Genomic DNA, 16,060 nt, shown 5'->3' on the forward strand with positions numbered 1-16,060 from the left:
AGGCAGAGGAGCGGATCCCCTTATTCACGGTCTTCCTGGAGGAGGGAGAATGTGTGATGATACAGAGCTGTTCTCCCTCCTCACTGGGGGATAAGCAGAGATTGTATCTTCCCCGTTTCCCAACTAGAGGGAAAGAAAAGAAAATAATGAACTAAAATAAAGACAGAAGTCCTGAAGTCCTGCAAGAGGAGGTTTGCATCCTATGAACACCAGGTTTCTACCGGCTCACCTACTGCTGACTTCTCCTGGTTGCTCCTGCTTTTGTAAAAACAGATTAATTAAGTGCCTGCGGGAAAGCCAACAACTGTTTTGCTTAGTATCTGCTTCACAGTGGCAGCAACCTATATTCCACGGTCTTATGTGCCCCTCGGAAGACATGAACAATAAAACATCTTAAAGGGAATCTGTCAGCAGGTTTTGCTACGTAATCTGAGAGCTGCATATTGTAGGGGCTGAGAGCCTTATTCCTGTTTCAATACAATCAGCGTGTTATCAGCAGGAGATTATCACTACAGGTGATAGGTGTCTCGTACCTTCTGGTCCAATCCCCCCCACCACCACCACCACTTGGCAGCTTTCTGTGCTTAATGTACATTAACAGAAAGTTGCCAATCAGTGGCGTGGACGGGTTATACAGGGCTCAGCATTCAGAGCACTGCTAGATCTCAGAGAAAACGGATTCTATCACAACTCCTGCATCCAGTAAACTAAGTAATGCATCACTGGAATCAGGTTCTCTGTGTCTACATCATGCTATGGTCAGATTACATAGCAAAAACCTGCTGGCAGATTCCATTTCAACATTGTGATCCGGCCTCTGGACCTGCCAGCTCAACAACTGAAGTGCCGGACAGGTAGGTATTATCCCATAGGAAACAATGGGATCTGTTCCTCAATTAGTTGCCATTTGATGTTTTAGTAAAATGGATGGAAAATACAATGAAGGCCAGCTACATTTGCACTGGACCAGCATCATAGGGATCAGTGATAGAAAATGGGGCCATGAAACATGCAGAATAAATGTCACGTGCCTATACATTGTAGGGAGGTGCTGCTGTCACACATGAGCTGCGTACACACTGCGCTATACATGCGATTCATCCATAAAGGGCAAGTATGTGCATAGAAAGTGTAATGTAACAGCAACTGGTTCCCACCATAGGTTCTTGTATGCATATTGATCAGACTACTACCTTAAAGGGCTGTGTAGACGCCATAAGCTTTGTGTCCAGCACTCTGGAAAGCATAAAAAATAAAAATAAAATGAAACAAAGTATAATGAAAAACACATTAATAAGCTTAACATACTTAAACCTTACCTTGGGAGAACACAATTTGTCAATCTTTTAAACTCTTCCAAGTCCTAAAAAAAAAAAAAAGGAAGAAAGATTATTTTTAAGACCAAAGTTTCAAAAGAGCTGCTCTGCGAGTACACAAGACAGCTGTCAGGAGAAAGGAGTAGTCTTGTTTCTGGGGTTCTCCGGGGCACACTGACTATTCTTAAGATATGACGATGACGTCGATATTTGATCGCAGGGGTCAGACCAATGGCAGTGGTACTGCTGCCCATTCACAGACACGGTCAACAATGATGGGGATGCAACACTCACAGGGATGTTGCATCTGCTCCATGCTACTGATTAGTGAGGGTCCAGGAGATGAGATCCCCCACTGATCACACAAAAAATGTCTGCCTAGTCTAAAAATAGACCATCAATGTACAAGTCACAGATAACCCCTTTAACTACAGAGAAAAAAAATGCTATATCACTGTTCAAAAAACTAATCCAGTATGAAAAGTCGACCACTGAAACAACCTGTGGTTCCTGAATGCTTAAAAGGAGTCTGTCAGCACAAAATGACTGTACAAACCAAGCTCATGTGCTCGGGGTGTACCCTTGGTGTGGCCAAACAGTTCACATACTTGTTTTTCTTCCATCAGCCAGAGCTGTCAAATCAAGGAAGACAGGGGAAGAGATGGAAAACAAGTAGGTGGGAATGTGCATTGAACTACTCGGCCACACCAAGGGTGCACCGCGTAATGTAATATTTCAAAGCAGTTACTATCTACACTAGGGGTGGGAGACCTCAGGCCTGAAGGCTGTAAATGGCCTGCGATGACCTTTTCTCGGGCCCCAAGGCAGATTTCCTGGGACCATAATACTCAGGCCACCAGCTGTCAAAATGCAGCCTAATTTCTTCTTACTTTGTGAGCATGTGCAAACAGTGTTCAGTTATGAAGGCGCAGTGCATGCAATGAAAGATTACATGCCAGAGTCAGGATGTACTTTGTTGACTGAGTTATTGCATGATGTGCTCCCTTCTCACAGAAGACAATAGCAGTGGCAGCCCCATGTCTGCTGTGATGCATATGCCACTGTCTCTGTGTCTCATGTGTGATGTATATACCGGTGTCTCCTATGTGATGTATATACCGCAGTCTTGGTGTCTCCTATGTGATGTATATACCGCAGTTTCAGTGTCTCCTATGTGATGTATATACTGGTGTCTCCTATGTGATGTATATACTGCAGTCTCGGTGTCTCCTATTTGATGTGTATACTGGTGTCTCCTATGTGATGTATATAGTGCAGTCTCGGTGTCTCCTATTTGATGTGTATACTGGCGTCTCCTATGTGATGTATATAGTGCAGTCTCGGTGTCTCCTATTTGATGTGTATCCTGGCGTCTCCTATGTGATGTATATAGTGCAGTCTCGGTGTCTCCTATGTGATGTGTATACTGCAGTCTCCTATGTGATGTATATAGTGCAGTCTCGGTGTCTCCTATGTGATGTATATACTGCAGTCTCCTATGTGATGTATATAGTGCAGTCTCGGTGTCTCCTATGTGATGCGTATACCGCAGATCTCTCAAGTTCTATAAATGTAACGTGAGCAGTGATGGATTTCCCACCCTGAGGAGATCTGCAGTATAATATAGATTGGTGTTACTGGTGAGAGTTCTTTGCATCTTCATCATCGCAGCGTCGACTGCACTACAGACCAATGCAAATCTGGAAAAGCAGTTGCGAGTAGAAATATCATCCATACCACCTAACATCCCAGCCGCACCAAAGAGACGCAGCTCCAGCCAAAACATTGCAGGGGGGGGTGGGGGTTGATTAAATGTTTGACCAAATAGAGCAGGGTAATTTTCAAGTTGATAATTTTGTATGGCCCCTGAAGGATGGTATAAATATCCAAAATGACCCTTGGCATAAAAAAAAAAAAAAGTTCCCCGTCCCTGACCTACACACAAAGGAAAGCCTCAATGAAAACAACCACTTACATCAGGCAAGTGACAATAGAACTGATTTATGGTGTGCATGACGTCCAACATCATGTTGTGTCCAACCACGAGTTTACCCTGCAAGAAAATTAGATCTGAAAATTACTATTAAACTAAACATCTGTTTGTGCCTCTAAGAAACTAAGAATATAAAAGGATAGGCTGCTTGTATACAGAAGAATGTTTAAATTAGAAATATCAAGCACATTTTTCCACATGATTTTTCGTTTTTCACAAAATCCCTCCACACTAAAAGGTGACAATGCACACTAGGCAAATGTCGACTGAACCAGTTGATGTTGGCGGGAGACGCACGGCAAGCATTTTTATTCCTCCTCCTTATTGAGAACACATGCAGGGCTAGCTGAGCCCAGCGTGCAAGTATATATACAAAAACAGTCCACGGGTACCCTTTCAGCAAGAACTGACGACGTGGATGCCATGAAATCTTATCTCTGATCATCTACCGAAATATGGCACTATTGGCACTGCTTACAAGTGCGGTCTTATGCTGGCTGCTTGAGCAATAGCTTACGTTATCAATAGAATATACGAATTTCAGCCAGCGAGTATATACATTCAAGCAAAGTAAATAAACATGGATAGAGATTCCAAACAAAGAAATATAGGGAAAATATAGAGCTACCAAATTACATAAAAAAAAAAAAAATTAAAAAAAGGGGGAGGGGGGGGGGAATTTGACACACCGCGTAAAAGTCGTGATCCACCCGCGGCTGTTAGAAGCGCGCAACAAGACCCGCCCATTGGCACACCGATGGGTTGGTCTACAGAAGACCCCCGTGCTGGTCATTGCTGATCTGCTATGAACGCCAGTCAAGGGAGATGAGGATTTCTGCCACACATAAGAGAGCAGAAGCCCTGCTATGTGTAGCACAAGCGATCCGAAGATCACAGCTTCTATTGCAGCAAGTAAAAAAAACAAAGTTCAAATCAACCCCCTTTTGCACCCTTCAAAATAAAAAAAATAAAATAAAATAAAAAAGATATTTGGTATCGATGTATTCAGAAAAGTCCGATCTATCAAAATATAAACGAAATCAATCTGATCGGTAAAAGATGTAACGAGAAAAAAAAAAAAGAAAAACACCAGAATTACGTTTCTTTTGGTCGCCGCAACATTGCAATAAAGGGCGATCAATACATCGTATCTACCTCAAAATGCTTTCAATAAAAACATGAGCTGGACGTGCAAAAAATAAGCCCTCACCAGCCCCAGATCCCCAAAAATTGAGCTTTTTATATAACAAAACACACAAACACACAAACACACAAACACACAAACACACAAACACACAAACACACAAACACACAAACACACAAACACACTTTGGATTTTTTTCCCACCACTTTAATAAAAAAGAACCTATACATGTTTGGCATCCCACAATGACCTGGGGAATAATAATGGCAGGTCAGTTTTAGCATTTAGCGAACATGGTAAAAGAAAACCCAAAAAAACAAATTGCGGTATTGCACTTTTTTTGCAATTTCACTGCACTTAGATTTTTTTTTTCCCGTTTTCCAGTACACGATGAGGTAAAATAAATGGTGTCGTTCAAAAGTACAACTCGCCCCGCAAAAAAGCAAGCCCTTAAATGGCCATAATAATGGGAAAAAAAAAAAAGTCATGGCTCTCGGAAGGGTAGCAAAAAACAAACAGAAAAAACCTGGAAAATTCCAGGGTCGTGATAGGGTTATTTTTGAGTGTCTTTTCAGCAGTTTCTTTACTATCAGAGGCAGGATTACAATGACAGGTAACACCTCTGTACCCAGCTGAAAACACAGGATCCACCAACCACAATAGCCAATGTCACAGCTGACCTGCTCCCCCCTCCCTTCACAATAACATCTGCTCATTAGAAGCTTTAGTACAAAAGTCAGAGTCTGCTCGTTGCTGTGTATACCTGGATTTCCCAAAACCGGAGAGAAAAAAAATATATAAAAAAAAGTCCCAGTGTTTTGTTTTTTTAAAACACAGGATTGTGACATGGATAAAAAAAAAATACTGCCAAAAAATAAAATTTAACAAAAACCTGTTTGGTTGATGTCTAATGACGCAATCCTCAGTTGTATTCAGTTGACATAACCGATGTCAGAGGGTCAGTGGAGAACTCGATAGAAGCGACGAGAGTGACTGTGTCGCTGGTGTTTATTCACATTATGGTACAGATTTAATACTTACAGAGGATGAGATTGCTTGAATAACTCGAGAAAACCCAACAGCATCATTAAGATCTTCCTGCAGAGAGAGAAAAAAAGAAATGCACAGCACTGTTACCATCAAGGGAAGCTTATGGTTATCCACAAGTATGGGACACTTCAGCTGTACCTGCTCTTTGGCTTTTTTCTGTAGCTCTTTTGTCTTCTTCTCTTCTTCATCTACTTTGGTGATAACCATGCACCTTTCACTCTGCAACATAGAAGGTATATGAGTCTTATAACAACATGAAAACTCAATTTAAAAAAAATATGGGAGAAACAATACTTCATCCAAAACAGCAACATCTTGGTAATATCTCCATCACGGGTGGTGTTTTTTATTTTTTTTTTTTAAAACATTTCAAATGGGTTGTCTGCCACTTTACAACCACTTACTAATGGGGCAAGGAAGGTTAAAAACACCATAATACCTTCATCACTGCGGCCGCTCCTCCTCCGTACTCGACGATACATCCCCAGTCTCCCGAGTTCTCTACATCCAGATTGGACACAGTGTGAAAGTTGCAGCTCATCAGCTACTGCTGATTAGCTGCAGCTCACATACCACCTTTTTGGATGTTGATCCCAAAAGACTGGTGGGGGTACACTTGGCAAGGAGAAATGCCACCAGTCCAGGAAGCAAGTATTGATATATTTTTATTTTTTTGTTTCACCTCTGAGGTGTTGTCCAGTATTGGAAAACCACATTAAGGACATGTTCCCACATTGCGTTTTTGCAGCATTTTTTTTTTCTGTGCCAAAAACCAGAGTGGTGGCAGAAAAAAATGCGGCATTTTTACATGCGTTTTTTGCAGTATTTACTTGTGCTTTTCAGCAAGTCATTTTAATGATTGAAAAGCACTGCAAAAATAACTGAAAGAATTGATATGCTGCATCTTTGCAAAATTGCAGCGGGGCTCAAAATCTGTATGGCGTGTGCATGAGATTTCAGAATGCTTATTGATTATGATGGTACTCTAAAATACGCAGCAAAAGCGCCACGTGTGAACAGAGCCCTAAGTTCTACTGTCAAATAGTTTTAGCTGAAGAATCTTTAAAAGTAGAACAATGTTTTTACAAAAGGAGGATATTATCCACGTATTATTTTTATTTTTTTTTTTATCAAGCCATCTTGGTAAACCTGAATAATAACCAAAATTCAATTACAGCTTCCACATCAGTATTCATACAGTCCTTAGGAGCAAACACCCCTACTTTTTTAGCAATATAACTACTGTTCCAGAATAGGAAAAACTTACATTAGGAGACTGGACAGTTTCGATATGGGTGCCTCGTGGAAACCTAAAAGAGAAGCATTCACAGAAATAACTACAGAAAAGAAACATATAAATAATAGAAGTACAAAAAAGATGCCGATTCACTGACATGACACATGACAAGATGTCTGATCACCAAGCAGGAGCAGCCGGGGGGAGAAGTGGAACTGGTAAGACAAGGGTACTGGAACCCAAATGGTAGACATTTAAATCATATAGTACAAACATTCGCTCCTCAACATCAGGGCTTATAAACATGGCCACCAAAGAAAAGAACACATGGATTGCTGTTCGATAATATTTTATGCAGATATTAAAAGTATAGTTTGTGGATAGCACTTTTCCCCCTCTATAGAGCAATGTGCTGCCAACAATAGTGAAACTGTAGGAGTATGAATGATCGCACTAATTATTTAAATCAGATAAAATTTAGGCAATCGCTACATATAAATGGAACTAAATCAGACCTGGGCAGCCGGCGGGCCACATCCGGCCCTCTGATTGTTCCAGTACGGCTCAAGGATCGAGACAGCCTAAGGGCTTAAACAGTGGCCCACGGGCAGCACGGTGCCCTGTCCCACCCGACGTCCATCCGCTGTCACTGCCATCCGTATCCTCAGGATGCAGTGAATACATTGGTGGAGGATGGGGCCGCACATAAATATTATAATTGAATTAATGTTAATATTAATATTGAGCAGAATTAATTTCAGCCTATTGGTTTGGTATCCATAACAGTCATGGGCTCTCATGTGACCCCTCAGAAAAATTAATTGCCCACCCCTGAACTAACTCACAGACCAGTGTACAAGGATCTACCACTTTCAAAGCTTATTATTCTCTTCATTGGTTTCAGAAAGCAGGACTGTGGAGTCGGTAAGCCAAACCTGAGACTCCGACTCTTCAATTTCCATGACACCTACTCCGACTCCACGACTCCCTCCACAGCCCTGTCAGAAACTCGCTGACTAATCATATATGAGAACAGATGTATGCAGTAAACATATGGTACTCCTACTTACTTCCAGTTCATTGTCTGGTAGATAAGCTTCCGCTGATACCTAGAAAGAGAGGAAAAGGTTTTATACACTGCAACTATAAAGCTGCAATAAGACATTTATGATACAAGGAACAGACAAAAAGATAAAAATAAGTATTAAACTATATAAAAAGCCGTAAAGGTCCCAAATGTCCCATTATCTAACTTTCCAGACAAGTCTAAACTACATATTAAAATCTAGTAAAAGGTGATGTCAATTCCATTACTTAAAGAGAATTATAGCTTGTATTCTAGTCCAGAGTTACATTTAGGCTGGGATCCCACATATTGGTTCAGGTGGTCAATAACAATATAGAAGCCATTTGCGATTAATTTCTAATAATGCATTGGAAAACTGCTGCCGCTTTCATGAAGTGGCCGCTTGTCCGCCGCATCTTGGATTTTTGTGTCCACCTCTACGCGGCACCACAGCCTCATGCGTCCTCCGAAAACAGATCATGAACTGGAGAATTTGCGGTTTTTATTCAACGCGTTTCGAAGTGACAAGCACCTCTTCTTCAGGAAACAACCGCACTTCGAAACACGTTGAACGATATGTGGTTGTTTCCTGAAGAGGTGCTTGTCACTTCGAAACGCATTGAATAAAAAAAGCAAGTTTGATAATTGTATGTGAATTGACGTCTTCAATAATCAGCAGTGCGAGAGGTATCCACAAATTGTCCAGATCCTGATATTCATCGGTTTTGACAACCCATGGATCCGCAGCAGCTAAATAACTTAAAAAACGCGTAATACCACGGATCACGTTAGCCCAAACTAATAAGAATACCTTTATTGTTTGTTGGATATGGTTTGTTGGAGTAATAAATAACATGTTTAGCAAAGTTGCACAATTGGTATCTTCTATGGATTATATAAACGCTCATATATAATATTTTAACATGGGATTAAGCATTTACATACTTTAATCTTTTTCCCAGATTAACATTATTCTAAAACCAACCCCTCTATTATTTTTTGTGACCCTCCACCTCCAGCAGGACCCTATGGAACAATATAAAAACAGTAATAAAAAGGTCAATAAAATGGAAAAACACAAACCCAGTACAAGGTTCTAATTGTAGAACTTTCTTCTCTTCATCTTTTAAAAATTCATCAACAGATTCTCTGGGGGAAACATAAAGTCATGGTTCACACATGCACAGATATACTAATACATACAAGCAAATAAACTCCATGGGTTGTGTTAGTAATAAGTGGTAACCATCCATGGAATCTGAGGCTGACCCACTTTATATCGAAACATTGGAAAGTGCAATATGTGTAACTCCCCAAGATAAAATATAGGTGGGATAAATCACAGTTTTCCAAACTGCCATCTTCATACAGTCATGCATTAGAATATTCACAAATAATCAGCATTAATGATTATTTTAATTAGTGATAATTACTGATTATTTTGCAGAAATTGGAAACTCAACATTGCAGTATTTCAACATCTTGCAAACTCAAGTAACCAAGTAAGATACCTAAACCTTGTGAGATTTTAGGTTGAAAACTGTCTTATCACCCATGTACCCTCTGGGCTCCCATCCTTCACCCAGGTTTCCTAGCAGTTAGTACAAGTCTGGAGCTACATGACAACGTTGCGATGACGGTATGGCAATGCTACTTCGCTACCAACTACATTGCAATCTGTCCAGCACCTTTGGATTTATTGCAGCAAGACTACATTTACTTTCATTAGGTTGCAATGCATCATTGGAAAAAAAAATATGTAAAATGGTATTCCAGCTTCTAGTTAAAAATCACTTTAACTGAAAATATTTTAAAAACTCGTTTAAGAATACAGGATACAAGACAAAAAGCGACGCGTTTCAAACACCATCCAGCGTTCTCTGTCAAAGCCTTTGGCAAAATGCCGGATAGCATTCTGAACTCTTGGCTTTTTGTTTTGTATCATGTATTCTTGGATGACTTTTTAAATATTTTCAATTAAAGTGATTTTTACCAGGCAGTGGAATACCATTTACATATTGTTTCCATTGTTCACACGAGTAGTCGGATTGTGGTTCCGTGCACACTGGACTTTTATTCCAAGTAATTGGTGAGCCAATATCTATTTTCTATCGATTTGTAATGTAGCATTGCCATAAAGTAAACCCTGGCTCTGCTTTGTGGCCAATGTATAGAAGCCCCAGCCTTGGGCCACGTTCACACATTGAGTATTTGGTCAGTATGTGTAAGCCAAAACCAGGAGTTTTTCGGCCACTCCTGGTTTTGGCTTACAAAGATGTAATATTGACCAAATACTGAACATGTGACCAAGGTCTTTCAGAGAAACTTGCTTGACTTCAGTATGCTGTTAAAGTTATATTTTTTTCCACCTTAAAGGGAGTCTTTCAGCACAGAATGACTATTCAAACTAAATACAGGAACTCCGTGCACCCTTGGTGTGGCCAAACATTTACAGTTATATGAAAAAGTTTGGGCACCCCTATTAATCTTAAGCTTAATGTTTTTTAAAAATTGGTGTTTTTGCAACAGCTATTTCAGTTTGATATATGTAATAACTGTTGGACACAGTAATGTTTCTGCCTTGAAATGAGGTTTATTGTACTAACAGAAAATGTGCAATCTGCATTCAAACAAAATTTGTCAGGTGCATAAGTAAGGGCACCCTTATCATTTTCTTGTTTTAAATACTCCTACCTACTTTTTACTGACTTACTAAAGCCCTTTTTTTGGTTTTGGAACCTCATTGAGCTTTGAACTTCATAGCCAGGTGTATGCAATCATGAGAAAAGCTACTTAAAGTGGCCACTTGCAAGTTGTTCTCCTGTTTGAATCTCCTCTGAAGAGTGGCATCATGGGCTCCTCAAAACAACTGTCAAATGATCTGAAAACAAAGATTATTCAACATAGTTGTTCAGGGGAAGGATACAAAAAGCTGTCTCAGAGATTTAACCTGTCAGTTTCCACTGTGAGGAACATAGTAAGGAAATGGAAGAACACAGGGACAGTTCTTGTTAAAGCCAGAAGTGGCAGGCCAAAAAAAACCATCAGAAAGGCAGAGAAGAAGAATGGTGAGATCAGTCAAGGACAATCCTCAGACCACCTCCAGAGAGCTGCAGCATCAACTTGCTGCAGATGGTGTCACTGTGCATCGGTCAACTATACAACGCACTTTGCACAAGGAGAAGCAGTATGGGAGAGTGATGCGAAAGAAGCCGTTTCTGCAAGCACGCCACAAACAGAGTCGGCTGAGGTATGCAAAAGCACATTTGGAGAAGCCAATTTCTTTTTGGAAGAAGGTCCTGTGGACTGATGAAACCAAGATTGAGTTGTTTGGTCATACAAAAAGGCGTTATGCATAGCGGCAAAAAAACACAGCATTCCAAGAAAAACACTTGCTACCCACAGTAAAATTTGGTGGAAGTTCCATCATGCTTTGGGGCTGTGTGGCCAATGCCAGCATCGGGAATCTTGTTAAAGTTGAGGGACGCATGGATTCCTCTCAGTATCAGCAGATTCTTGACAATAATGTTCAAGAATCAGTGATAAAGTTGAAGTTACGCAGGGGATGGATCTTTCAGCAAGACAATGATCCAAAACACCGCTCCAAATCTACTCAGGCATTCATGCAGAGGAACAATTACAATGTTCTGGAATGGCCATCCCAGTCCCCAGACCTGAATATCATTGAACATCTGTGGGATCATTTGAAGAGGGCTGTCCATGCTCGGCGACCATCAAACTTAACTGAACTAGAATTGTTTTGTAAAGAGGAATGGTCAAAAATACCTTCATCCAGGATCCAGGAACTCATTAAAAGCTACAGGAAGCGACTAGAGGCTGTTATTTTTGCAAAAGGAGGATCTACTAAATATTAATGTCACTTTTCTGGTGAGGTGCCCATACTTATGCACCTGTCAAATTTTGTTTGAATGCAGATTGCACATTTTCTGTTAGTACAATAAACCTCATTTCAAGGCAGAAACATTACTGTGTCCAACAGTTATTACATATATCAAACTGAAATAGCTGTTGCAAAAACACCAATTTTTATAAAACATTAAGCTTAAGATTAATAGGGGTGCCCAAACTTTTTCATATAACTAAGTGCACCTTCCCATCTTTCTCCAAACCCATCTCTTTTTGAATGGCAGCATTGGCTTAGACAGAAGGGGGCAAAAGGGTTTTCACAGGAGGATCATCATAACAAGCAGGGAGGTCTTCGGCAGACCTCCGGCTGTCATGGCAGCCCATAAGTGCCGCACGATCGCGACACATGTTAAATGCTGCTAGCAGAGATTAACAGTGGCATTTAACAGCCGCGGGAGGAGCCCCTCCAGAGGAGGTTAAAGGCACATGATGGCTGATTAAATCAGCCATCATATGTCGGGAAAGATGTGAGCTTGGGGTGCGAGCCCACATCAAATGCAGAGATACAACTTTTGACGTACATGTACGTCAAGGGTCGCGAAGGGGTTTAAGGATATGGTCAGATTAACAGCAATTTTTTACCTATATACAATTTTATACAGAAAGTCAACATAGTTGAGAGAATAGGAAATAACTACAGTAAAATATAACTATGATATAGGATTTCCAAACAAAAATATAGCACCTGTATTGGACACCTACACAATTTTATCGATAAAATCTTTCTGATCCTCAGGAATTACCGGAACGACAGGAGCTCTGGCCGCGTCAGGTGAAATATACATGTAACACGTTGTGCTTGCACCATTTGTGTGGTAGCGCTTATCTTCCTGCTGATCTCTTAGCTGTCTTTCCTCTTCTTGGTTCAAGTATGGAATACCTAAGTAGGAAAAATTATCACTTGCCTATACAAAGTTTTTGTGTAGAGTTTATGCATTTATGAAAAAAAGTTTTAAAAGAAAACTCACCGTCACGAAAGACTTTGTTAAAATCAAAACCCTGATTAGCTAGAAAGTCTATGCTGGAGCTCTGGAAGAGAAAAACAGAAGAGATAAAAATCAAAATTACCCTATTACATGATTAAATTAACAGGACTGTCCAGAATAAAGTAGGGAGTGGTGGAAGATATGCTCCCCCACCACTACCTAAGAAAAGCCCATTCCTTTGCCAATAGGTTGTGTCTGTTATGGTAGTGCAGTCCCACTTAAAGGGATGTTCTATCTTCAGGAATGCATCAATCCAGGAAACTGGTTTCTGCTTTGCCGGGGGTAGTGCACTCTTGACAATTCAGACGAGTGGTATGGTCACACCGCTGGTACAAATGTAACACACGCCCATGCTGTATGTATAGGCAGTGCTTCTGCAGGATGGGAGAAGTGCACGGACACTGAGGCTGGTCGGGTGCAGTCAGCTCAGAGAGCAGGCTGTAAAGCATAGCCCCGATTGAGGTGTACACTGCTTACCTAGGTAACAACCAGCCATATAAGACTGGTAGCCGGCAAATTAGGCAATGAACTGTACACTATAGGGTCAAAAGTCCCTCTGTTCATGAGACCAGAGAGAGAAATCAAAGAGGCTTGGATTTTTTTCAAGGAATTTTACCCATTTTTAGAACTTCAAACAACCACTTTAACGGCGGTTCAAGCTGATCTTTAAACTCTTAGGGTATGTGCAGACTATCAGTAAACGCTGCGGATTGGGCGCAGCACACTTGCGCTGTGTCCAATCCGCAGTGGCCAGATGTTAGAGAATAGTGGATGGGATTTGTACAAATCCCATGCCCACTATGCGTTCCCGTGCTCCTGCGGCTCACCCACGGAGACGGACATTCGGCACGTCTTCACAGACCACAGCATGTCTATTTCTCTTGTGGGGACGCTAGTCTCCGCAAGAGAAATTCTACCAGTGCAATGGATAGGATGCGGTGAAACGGCATGGTTCAATGAACACATGCGGCTTCACCTGCGTGCAGCGCTTTGAACGCAGCATCAAGTATGCAGCGTTCAAAGCGCTACCATTCCTGACGGTGTGCACATACCCTTAGTCCGGGTCAATAGCTGACTATTGTCAAATAAAATATTTCCAGAGGAATAACTATCACAGAAACATGAAGAGCTCCAAAAAGATGGCCCAGAAATGTTATTGTGTGCAATGGAAGTATTTACCATGCATAGAGTGGCTTGCAAAAGTATTCACCCCCTTGGCTTTTTACCTATTTTGTTACATTACAACCTGTGTTTAAATATTTTTGTAATCTGACTTGTGTGTGATGCATCAGCACTAAATAGTCTAAGTTGGTGAAGTGAGAAAAATATAGGCATAAATTACATTTATGGGATCAAGTTACTAAAAATTGGTATGTGCTTATGTATTCACCCCTTTTGCTATGAAGCCCTTAAAAATTTCGGGTGCAAGCAATTACCTTCATAAGTCACATGCTTAGTGAAAGGAAGTTCACCTGTATGCGATCTAAGTGTCACATGGTCTGTCAGTATATACACACTATTTCTGAAAGGCTGCAACACCATTAAGCAAGAGACACCACTAACCAAACACCATAAAGACCAAGGAGATCTCCAAACAAGTCAGAGACAAAGTTGTTGAGAAGTACAGAAGTCAGAAATGGGTTATAAAAAAATATCCCAGTCTCTGATGATCCCACTGGAGCACCATCAAATCCATCATCATCATCAAATGGAAAGAACATGGTACCACAACAAACCTCCCAAGAGAGGGCCACCCACCAAAACTCTCAGACCGGGCAAGGAGGGCACCAGAGAGGCAGCACAGAGACCAAACGTAACAGTGAACGAGCTGCAGAGTTCCCAAGCAGAGACTGGAGTATCTGTCCATATGACCAAAATAACCGTACACACAATACACCGCGTGCAGAATTATTAGGCAAATGCGTATTTTGATCACTTCGATACTTTTTATACATGTTGTCCTACTCCAAGCTGCATAGGCTTGAGAGCCAACTACCAATTAAGTAAATCTGGTGATGTGCATCTCTGTAATGAGGAGCGGTGTTGTCTAATGACATTAACACCCTATATAAGGTGCGCTTAATTATTAGGCAACTTCCTTTCCTTTGGTAAAATGGGTCAGAAGAGAGATTTGACGGGCTCTCAAAAGTCCAAAATTGTGAGATGTCTTGCAGAGGGATGCAGCAGTCTTGAAATTTCCAAACTTTTGAAGCGTGATCACCGAACAATCAAGGGTTTCATGGCAAATAGCCAACAGGGTCGCAAGAAGCGTGTTGGCCAAAATAGGCGCAAAATAACTGCCCATGAATTGAGGAAAATCAGGCGTGAAGCTGCCAAGATGCCATTCGCCACCAGTTTTGCCATGTTTCAGAGCAGCAACGTTACTGGAGTATCAAAAAGCACAAGGTGTGCGATACTCAGGGACTTGGCCAAGGTAAGGAAGGCTGAAAAACAACCACCTTTGAACAAGAAACATAAGATAAAACATCAAGAATGGGCCAAGAAATATCTTAAGACTGATTTTTCAAAGGTTTTATGGACTGATGAAATGAGTGTGACTCTTGATGGGCCAGATGGATGGGCCAGAGGCTGGATCAATAAAGGGCAGAGAGCTCCACTCAGACGCCAGCAAGTTTGAGGTGGGGTACTGGTATGGGCTGGTATCATCAAAGATGAACTTGTGCGACTTTTTCGGGTTGAGGATGGAGTGAAGCTCAACTCCCAGACCTACTGACAGTTTCTGGAAGACAACTTCTTCAAGCAGTGGTACAGGAAGAAGTTGGTATCGTCCAAGAAAAAGATGTTTTTCATGCAGGACAATGCTCCATCACATGCATCCAACTACTCCACAGCGTGGCTGGCCAGTAAAGGTGTAAAAGAAGAAAAAATAATGACATGGCCCCCTTGTTCACCTGATCTGAACCCCATAGAGAACCTGTGGTCCATCATAAAATGTGAGATCTACAGGGAGGGAAAACAGTACACCTCTCGGAACAGTGTCTGGGAGGCTGTGGTGGCTGCTGCACGCAATGTTGATCGAAAACAGATCAAGCAACTGACAGAATCTATGGATGGAAGGCTGTTGAGTGTCATCATAAAGAAAGGTGGCTATACTGATCACTAATTTTTTTTGTTTTTGCATGTCAGAAATCTTTATTTCTAAATTTTGTGCACTGATATTGGTTTACCTGGTGAAAATAAACAAGTGAGATGGGATTATATTTGGTTTTTATTAAGTTGCCTAATAATTCTGCACAGTAATAGTTACCTGCACAAACAGATATCCTCCTAAGATAGCCAAATCTAAAAAAATCCCACTCCAACTTCCAAAAATATTAAGC

General features: G+C 41.1%; 1 protein-coding gene across 5 annotated transcripts in view; it reads right to left on the bottom strand.

Moving 5' to 3' along the window:
• Positions 1–16,060, bottom strand: part of PARN (poly(A)-specific ribonuclease) — a 110,712-nt gene that overhangs the window by 76,675 nt on the left and 17,977 nt on the right. For all 5 annotated transcript variants that reach the window (XM_073647712.1, XM_073647711.1, XM_073647708.1 and 2 more), the window contains 10 exons: positions 12,702–12,762; positions 12,436–12,613; positions 8,890–8,955; positions 7,811–7,849; positions 6,771–6,813; positions 5,642–5,722; positions 5,495–5,551; positions 3,292–3,369; positions 1,320–1,363; positions 1,194–1,236 (listed from right to left, as the gene is read on the bottom strand). In XM_073647712.1, coding sequence (XP_073503813.1) covers positions 1,194–1,236; positions 1,320–1,363; positions 3,292–3,369; positions 5,495–5,551; positions 5,642–5,722; positions 6,771–6,813; positions 7,811–7,849; positions 8,890–8,955; positions 12,436–12,613; positions 12,702–12,762 — 690 coding nt within the window. The remainder of the gene's footprint in view (positions 1–1,193; positions 1,237–1,319; positions 1,364–3,291; positions 3,370–5,494; positions 5,552–5,641; positions 5,723–6,770; positions 6,814–7,810; positions 7,850–8,889; positions 8,956–12,435; positions 12,614–12,701; positions 12,763–16,060) is intronic.

Source organism: Phyllobates terribilis, unplaced genomic scaffold (genome assembly GCF_046119375.1).
Source record: "Phyllobates terribilis strain yellow unplaced genomic scaffold, ASM4611937v1 Scaffold_9__5_contigs__length_417890890, whole genome shotgun sequence".
Taxonomy (NCBI): Eukaryota; Metazoa; Chordata; class Amphibia; order Anura; family Dendrobatidae; genus Phyllobates; species Phyllobates terribilis.